The sequence below is a fragment of the Chinchilla lanigera genome, unplaced genomic scaffold (genome assembly GCF_000276665.1).
Source record: "Chinchilla lanigera isolate Chin_1 unplaced genomic scaffold, ChiLan1.0 scaffold00001, whole genome shotgun sequence".
NCBI lineage: Eukaryota > Metazoa > Chordata > Mammalia > Rodentia > Chinchillidae > Chinchilla > Chinchilla lanigera.
In genome coordinates this window covers 32,617,611-32,626,566 of record NW_004955402.1, presented here as the reverse complement: position 1 = coordinate 32,626,566, position 8,956 = coordinate 32,617,611, and the positions used below count along the sequence as shown (strand labels likewise).

Genomic DNA, 8,956 nt, shown 5'->3' with positions numbered 1-8,956 from the left:
GTTCCCTCCACCAGTGTCAGCCGAGGAGATGTTAAATGTGTATCTGTGTCATTTTCTCTCTTGCGACATGTCAACAGACACTCTATACCCCTCCCCCTACTGCCACTCCCCTGCCTCCCCTTTCCAAGCTTGAAAAGGTCCTGCTCCACACCCTCTCTGCATCCTCAGCATCAGCTACTTCTGAAACCAATTCCCTGAAACAAAAGAGCCAGTTGTAAAATAAAATAAACCCCAAGCCCCATTCCATACATTTTGTGGTAGTTGAAGTCTTCATATGATTATAGACTTTGCTGTAGAAATCCCACCAAATACTGTACTTGCCTTCATATCCTCTCCCACAGCTCTATTTCTTTCTCTACTTTCCCCCTCTTCTTCTTTCTTTTTCTGCTCTCCCTTCTTTAGGAGTGGCAATCAAAAAAAGCAAGCATCTTGCCTCGTTATTCATTATTATAACAGCATCTTTGAGCCGCATCTTTGCCAATAAAAACTCCATGTAGATGCCTATCCTTTTGTTGTATCAGCCTAGGTTATTCAGGAGCAGAGACAAAAGCCTGAAGTGATGTGATCTAAATGAGCTCTGGGGTTTTCCAGCTGGGACCACCTCCATTTCAAAGAACCCCCTCCTTCCCAATGTGAGGAGGAGGGGAGTGGAAGAGGCAGTGCATTTGTGTATGTATGGAGAGAGAGAGAGAGAGAGAGAGAGAGAGAGAGAGAGAGAGAGAGAGAGAGAAAGAGAAATGAGTAGCTTATTTTGCTTATTGCTTTTGCCAGAGTTACTTTTTGATGCCTATTTGAAGGTGTGTTCCAAGGTAGCGTGCAGCCCAGCACGCATTTGTGGGTATATGTGTATCTTTAGTATTTTGTGTCCTTTTGAACTTTATCTTGATCAATTAATATTTGCTAAATGACAACCAAGTACACTAAGTTTATGCTCCTTTCTGAATTGTATTACTTTGTATAAACTACATGCACACACATGCCTTGCTATATTTGTAGATTTGTGAGGACCAATGAATAAATGTGACTTCTCTGTTTTTTTAAAAAAAGAAGTCTGATAGCAAATATTCCAATTAGGCACTGGTCTCTGTTTACTAGTAAAGTAGGAACCTTCTCTGTCACTTACTCAAATGCAAATTTTCTTAGCAAAATGTTTCCTCTGATTAAGGGAAATTACACCTGATTCCTCTTCCCACAATTTCAATTTCTTAGAGAATGTTTGTTTGAAGTGTAAAAAGGACTTGACTCCCAGGGTCATACATGCAAAAGGATCACAGGGGCAGGGATACAGGTCATACAAAATGTGTTCACTTTTCCTTCCCTTTCCTTCCTTAATTTCAGTTTCAATTTGAGATTTGTGCTATCATTGTACTCCTCTCAGATAGCTCTGGCTCCAGCAAAAGAGGGTCCTTGTTTATAGACATCTTACAGAAGGTTCAAAGGTTGAGTCAACCTCAGAATACTCAGAAGTCTTTCCCATTTCCCCTATGACTTCCATCATAGGTGAGTATTAGGTTTCCTCCTGATCCTTGGTTTGCCTTATGGAGCAAAAACCAAGGACTGTAAAAAGTTAGGGCTGACAACCGTTATCATTGTGGACATTATTGTTACTAATTTTTATTTTCAAATTACTTAACATGGATTCAACAACACTAACTGGGATTCTGGCCACCTATATATAAAACAAACACTAGAACAATTAGTGGCAAGATAAAGTATCAATGAAAAAACAATATGTCCTTCCAAAGAACTTGGTTCCCTTTCTGATTACCACTAAGCTAAAACGCCTTTGATAGCTTTTATATCTGGAGTTACAGAAAATCTTGTAACCTGGCAGGCCATTGATCTTGTCTCTATTTTCCAAAGAAAGTACTTTTAAATCTACCTTTACCAGTCACGGTGTGCAAAACACTCCATAGATAGGAAATTACTTAACTCTTGCTTTGTCTCTGTGGGCTAGACGTCAATCTCCTCACTTTGCAGATGAAGAAACTGAGGCTTAAGAAGGTTAGATATCTAGACAATGTTCCAAAGCTTCGAAGCAATTGCAGAGAAATTTGTAAATAGTCATTTGACTCTGAATAGCCTGTATTTTCTGAGATTCTGGGACCTTTAATGCTCCAACTCAACTACTCTTCCTGTTTCCTTCTGGGACACGTGGGTCTCTTTTTGAAGAGAAGAATGAAAAGGAAACCATATCTTGCAGTATGCCAATGCCAAGGGCACTTACCAAGAAAAATACCAGTATCAAACGTGAGAATGGGGTGAAAGGAAATGGGAAAGAGGTATAGAGGGTGATTCTTTCACCTGTAACTGTTATGGGTTCCTCAGTAGCAGGCTGAAACTGGGGTGAAGGAATAATGCATGTGTCTCTGATTGTAATTCATATTCTGTCAATGAAAGGAAAGGTATGGGGTTGGGTAAAGGCTGGATTTCTTAGTCCTTCGATTCATCAGGTGTGCGAGAAGAGAGGGTGTGGTTCTCTATCACCTCTTACCTGCCTTTGAAATATACCTGGCCATGCCAAGACCGAAGCCGAATCTACAGCTCTAAAATTACAGGATGAGAGGCTTTTTCCGTGATCTGCAATGCCTCGGTGCGATGAATTGTGTCAGCACCGCGGACAGCTCCTTCATCAGCTTTGGCCTTGGACTCATACCACACAGGGTCCACCACAACCGTTTCAGAAATAAGCTGGTTCTAAAGTGGAGGACATGGGCCTGCCCCCAGCTTGGTTTGAATTGCTTTAAACAAGTTGTTAACAGTCTTAGCTATAAACCTCTACCCGCGCTACGGCAGCGGGTGCGCTCTCTTGCATCCAGGCGTTGCCTTTCCAGGGGCTGGCTTGGTTTGTGGTTTTCCTTTGGGTCCAGAGTCTGGGCTCCTTTACCTGTCCTTGGCCCGGGTGAACCACAGCCGCCCAGAACGGAGATGGGAGTGGAAATGCTCTTCTTTGTATGGTGATAGATCATACAAAAGGGTGACACCAGTTTAACCAATAAAACAATTTGAATCAATTAGCGCTGAGGAGAGTTCCAATGTGTAAAATGTATGTCAGCCCGAGTAGGAAAGCATTGATTAACTCGACCCAGAATAGCCTCCTCCTGACACCGATGACCCCCTCCCCCTGAGCCTGCCATGGACAAGGGGCCAGGGGCCAGGGGCCAGGGGCCAGGGAACAGACTGACAAAAACCCCAAGGAGGACCAGCAGAAGTGTTACTCAAACTAAGAGAAAGCAAAGGATCAGAGACAGTGGGGAGCAGAATGCTATTTGTGGACTCAAAACACACCAAGAGGCTATAATTCCACATTCCAGGTCAGACATCAAGACAAGGTTTCTCCAAAAGTACGGAGTCTGCTTTGAACTAATATTCTCCACCTTCAATTTCCAAAAATACAATTGGCCTGACCTTTCAAAGATGCCCCCAAGATTCATTGGGGAAATAAAATACTGCACTATTATTGGAATTTGTAGAAAACTAACCTCATGTTACACATTTCTCTCTCTAGGGAAACATTTTTTGGTATTAAAATAAAGTTACAGGCTTGTGGAAAGGACTGTGGAAATGTCTGTGTTTAAAGACTTAGGTAAAGAGATGATTACTGGTACAACCCACCCCCAGGCATGGATTCACTCCTCAGAGTAACCTGAGATTTGGAAAGAAAGTAAGTATTTAGTTCATTTTTCTTTTCAAAGGAAAATGTTTTTGAAGACATTTCTTTTTTAAAAAGATAGGTATCTTTTAGGGGAAGAGAAGCCTTTTGGGGAATTTGCAATAAAATGTGAATACCTTCACAGTGCTCCCTTTGCAGCAGCACCCAGACATTTCCCTCTGGTATAATCATTAGATGATAGTGCTTCTCATTTCTCCCTCATTTTTAGCCTTAAATTCACCCTATTTCCAAACCCTCTTTCCATGGGGCTTAAGCTTTCCTTTTAGCAGCCCATGCACTGAGAACGGTGATCAAACCATAACTCACTTTGTGGGAGACCCTGAAGTCAAAGAGAAGGCAGGGGAAGAGAAAGAACTAGGGTTGGCCCTGAAAACTTTGAAAGAGTGTGGAGTCTTCATTTTTCCTACAAAAGGGGCTTGAGAATAACAATAGTACTGTTTAGTTCAACAGGCTGAGTAGGAGAAAGACAGTTTTCCTTCTTTTTAGGGATTGGGGAGGGAGTGATGGGCTGATTTTAGTCCTTTAATGCCCTGAGAAACTAGGAGATGAGTGAAAAATTATTTCACCAATTCCTGAACCCTCTATCAAAACAAATAGTACGATGTGCCTGGCTCTGAAATCCTCCTCACAATATTCATTTTTAAAAGCTGCAGATCCTGAGGAACAATAAGCCCCTCACATTCAGTTGAGTTTCCTTGGTTTTATTAACCTTTAATTAAGTGTTATGATTTCATGTATTTATTCTTGTATTTACAGTTGTGTACTATTGATGCTATGACCCAGCATGGTTGGTCTTTGGGCTCAGTGGAGGTTGTTCCAGCATTTCCACAGTGTGACTTTCCAATTTGAAGCCTGTGTTTCACCAGACAGCAATTGAAAATTCAACTGTGGTAGTAAAGGAAGAACATAACATTTTCCCCACTCCCACCCCTACTCCCAGCAGGTATCCTTCTTAGAATGTTCTCCAAATAGCCTCCTTTCTTTCTGATAAACTAGCCAGTGGTTATTTTAACTCTTAAGAGCTGATCAATTTGGAGATAATATTCATTAATACCCTAGGATGTGCCCCATTTAGGGAAACCATAGGGAATATTTCTTTCTCATCCTTGGTCCCTTCTTTCATGATTCTCTAGAAAATTAAATTCTCCAGGGGAACTGACAACTTGTTCAAGGGCTGGTCAGTGTTGGGAACCTCCTTGATTTCCTATCATACTATTACCTTTTCCTTGCACTGAGGTGACCTGCATAGATCTTACAAAATGGGTTAAAGAACTATTCCAAATGAATAAATGGATAAATTTACACTCTAGTGCCTATACCCAACTGTACACATTTTAAAATAGACACTGTCACAATAACTCTCTGTGTCTTTTCCTAAAAGGACACTCTATGAGAGTGTCTAGGGACACTCTTCATGTTTCCTTCCAAGTTTCAGATTGGGCACCCTTTGTGGAAACTTCTCTCCCTTTTCTCGTTTCTCAGTGTTTCAACAAGGTGCTGACACTAATCTATTTTCTCGGCTGACTATGGATACTGTCTAAGGAGACACACAGCCTACTGGTTTTCACCCTGTACCAGGGGAATCATTCACCAAGGACTGTGGCTCAGAGAAATGAGAACTGGACAAAAAGAAGCATGCATATGGTTAATTTGGAGGCATTCTCCTAGAATCCAGGGCCTCCAACATTTAGATCCTTGGGATGCGCGGAAACTATTCAGCTTTCCACACCTAAATCAGATTTGTGGATCCAGCCCTTTTACTCCTGAGTTGGGAGATTGTCAGTTGTGGGTTGGTTAGGTGGTAGCTTTTGTGCATGCTGAGAACGGATCTCTATGTTGCTGGCTCTCGCTTTTGCTCCCCCCTCCCTCCCTGTAACATGCCAGCCCTTTAATGTGGAGTGTCAGGCAGACGGTGACGTCATCCTGCCCGCTGGGTGGCGTCCCCTCGGTCCGACACGAGTTCAGAGACAGAGAAAGGCTCTGTCAGACTCCGCTCCACTTGGGGCTCGCCTGCCTCGGGTTTCCGTGTACCCGCACTTTCTGCGATCCAGGGGACACCCCGCCGCAATTCAGGCCCTCACTGTACCCCCGCTGGGGTTCTAGCGCCATTGGCTCGCACCAGCGTCCGGATCTTCGCGCGCAACCCGTCCGAGTCCCGCCTGCTGGATTCGAGGACCCGCTTGGATGCTTCGCCTCCGAGCGCCCTCGGAAGATGGGCCAGCAGCCACGCGCCTAAAGACAACTAGGGGTTACCAGGTACTGCCAGCACCCGCCGGCCCTGACTCGGCACACAGTTCGCGGCTATTTGAGTTCTCCAGCGGTGGAATTTTCCGCGTTAGTTTCAGCGGCAGCGGTGGGCTTTGGGTGTGATGGGTTTGGGAGGCAAGACAATCAAATTGGGGGGTCACACTGGCTGATGAGCCGAATAGAAAAGTTCACCAGCTTTATTTCTCAGTTCAACTAACTTTTAATTGTCTCTTTAGCCTTTTATCCCTTGAAAGATCCCCCAGTTTGAACCGTCTTATTTGCGTCTCTGCTTCGATAGGAGTTTCTGGGAGGGCTTGGGGTGAAGGTGGAGGACACCTGGAGGAGACACTGCTGCTGGGTCCACGGGCGGCGGCTAAGGCTGCTGGTTCCCACCACAAACCAGCTCCTCACCAGCACTAGCCCGCTGCTTGCATTTCTGGGCGCAAGGGTTCGAGTCATCTATCACAAGGTCTTACTGAGATAATAGGACTCCTAATTGGGAGGGAAACAAACATTGAAGGGGAGTTTGGTGAAGCTAGGCTGGTTGTTAGGCTTAGGTATCGCTATGCCTGGAACTGCTGTTCAACGCCGGGTTCCCCAGAAATATTGTCTCTGATCCATCCAAAGTGAAAAGCCAGGCTCTCCACTCACCGGTTTGATGTGATAGGTTTGTTTGGCCTTCCAGGAGGCCACAGAGTGTAATGAGAGCTGAGGGTCCCTAAGGGCTGCAGGCCAAAGGTCGTGGTATAGATGTCAGAGGGGCCCAGAGAAGGAAGACAGGTATGACAATTTGGGTGAAGGGGTAGGATATCGTATCCTTTGAAATCAATGTAGTAACAAAATCTGGTGTACTTTGTCAAGAGTGGCTATGTCATGGGCACTGGTGATTTTCCAGGGCAAAGTGATTTGGCCTAATTGCTGGGCAAATCACTGTGGGAAGGTGTCATTTAGCCTGTTTTAACTTGCCAGCATTGTCACATAGGTTTCTCTTTCTATATATTTCAACTTCCAGCGTATTTTCTGGTATCCAATGGGATACTATTGGCCCAAGATGAAATTAGGAATTTTATGGTAGATTCAACCACGGGCTTCTGATTTCAATGCTTACACAATTATCTACTCTAGGGATTATCATTACTGTAAGGCACCCATAAAGATACAGAGACATAGATAAGGGGGAAAATGTCACAGAGTTTGATTCACATGAAATTGAATTTGCATTTTAAAGTCCACCAATAAAGATCACCAAGAATTATTTCTTTGCACTATTTCTTGGTTTAGCACACTTGCCTGCACTTACAATCTCCTTGTCATGGAGAAGACTGGAGAACAATTTTTAAGTGTTTACAGGTCTTCAACTTCATCCGTTTAAATTACCTATCTGAAACCAGAACCGCTCCGTTCAACCAATGGGTTTTTGAAAAACTGAAATTGAAACACCTTGTTTTGGTACAATTAAGTATGTGGCTTTACACATTTCTCCACTTTAAAAAAAAACCTCTAATCCTCTAATCATCATAACAAAATATCTAATAGCAAACAAAGATGGGAGGAAAGGGATTTCGTTTTGCTTTAATGAGCTGTGTTTAACCAATGGTGAATTTCCCCAAGGAAACCACAGATACCACAAAAATCATTTTTTAAAAGGTCTGGGTTTGTTTTTTTTTTTAACCAAAATCAATTCATTTTCAAGCAAATGTGAGTGGTCTACTCTGTCTTTAAATTTGGGTTTTAATGGCCAAACCCATTTTCCATAACTTTATAATCTGTACTAGTCACAACTGTCATTACTGTCTCATTCCTAATGGATACCTTATTCTATTCCAACAGCTTCCATTAATCCGGGATGAGGTTCTGTGTTCTTAGGAAATGACAACTTTTTAAACATATGTAAATATAAAAAATATTAAACAACATATATAGTTAATTTACTTTGGATGTTTAAAAGAAAAACTGCCACCTCCAAACATTTTCTAAAGGAGACCTTGAAAGAAATTAAGTGATGACTTTATTGCCACTGAAACTTGGTCACTTGCCCAATAATAATCATCTCTTAACCAAAGCAAGAAAGTTATTGTAATCCTTCAGTTGGTGACTAGACCCACCCCTCTGTTTTGGACTGAAAAGTCTCAATTCAACACTCTCTCCTTTCTTTTCCAGTCTCCAAGTCCAACCCGGAGGACCCATCCCGGAGTTCCTCGGTGGAGGAGATGGCTTCCAGCCCGTTGCCAGGGCCCAACGACATCCTGCTGGCGTCGCCATCCAGCGCCTTCCAGCCCGACCCGCTGAGCCAGCCACGGTCAGGCCACGCCAACCTCAAACCCAACCAGGTGGGCCAGGTTATCCTCTACGGCATTCCCATCGTGTCTTTGGTGATCGACGGGCAGGAGCGCCTGTGCCTGGCGCAAATCTCCAACACTCTCCTCAAGAACTTCAGCTACAACGAGATCCACAACCGCCGAGTGGCGCTGGGCATCACGTGCGTGCAGTGCACGCCGGTGCAGCTAGAAATCCTGCGTCGGGCCGGGGCCATGCCTATCTCCTCACGCCGCTGTGGCATGATCACCAAGCGAGAGGCCGAGCGTCTGTGCAAATCCTTCCTGGGAGAAAACAGGCCACCTAAGCTGCCCGACAACTTCGCCTTCGACGTGTCTCACGAGTGCGCCTGGGGCTGCCGTGGCAGCTTCATCCCTGCGCGCTACAACAGCTCTAGGGCCAAGTGCATCAAATGCAGCTACTGCAACATGTACTTCTCACCCAATAAGTTTATTTTCCACTCCCACCGCACGCCTGACGCCAAGTATACGCAGCCAGACGCAGCCAACTTCAACTCCTGGCGCCGTCATCTTAAACTCACTGACAAGAGCCCACAGGACGAGCTAGTCTTCGCCTGGGAGGACGTGAAGGCCATGTTCAACGGCGGTAGCCGCAAGCGCGCGCTGCCCCAGCCCGGCACGCACCCCGCCTGCCACCCTCTCAGCTCGGTCAAGGCGGCCGCAGTGGCAGCTGCAGCCGCGGTGGCCGGGGGCGGGGGCC

At 44.8% G+C, this 8,956-nt stretch overlaps 1 protein-coding gene across 1 annotated transcript in view; it reads left to right on the top strand.

The window, feature by feature from the left end:
* Nucleotides 1–7,955: 7,955 nt before the first annotated feature.
* The window catches only part of Skor2 (SKI family transcriptional corepressor 2), a 41,423-nt gene continuing 40,422 nt past the window's right edge, over nucleotides 7,956–8,956 (top strand). The window contains exon 1 of the mRNA XM_013510345.1: nucleotides 7,956–8,953. Coding sequence (XP_013365799.1) covers nucleotides 8,131–8,953 — 823 coding nt within the window. The 5' untranslated portion in view covers nucleotides 7,956–8,130. The remainder of the gene's footprint in view (nucleotides 8,954–8,956) is intronic.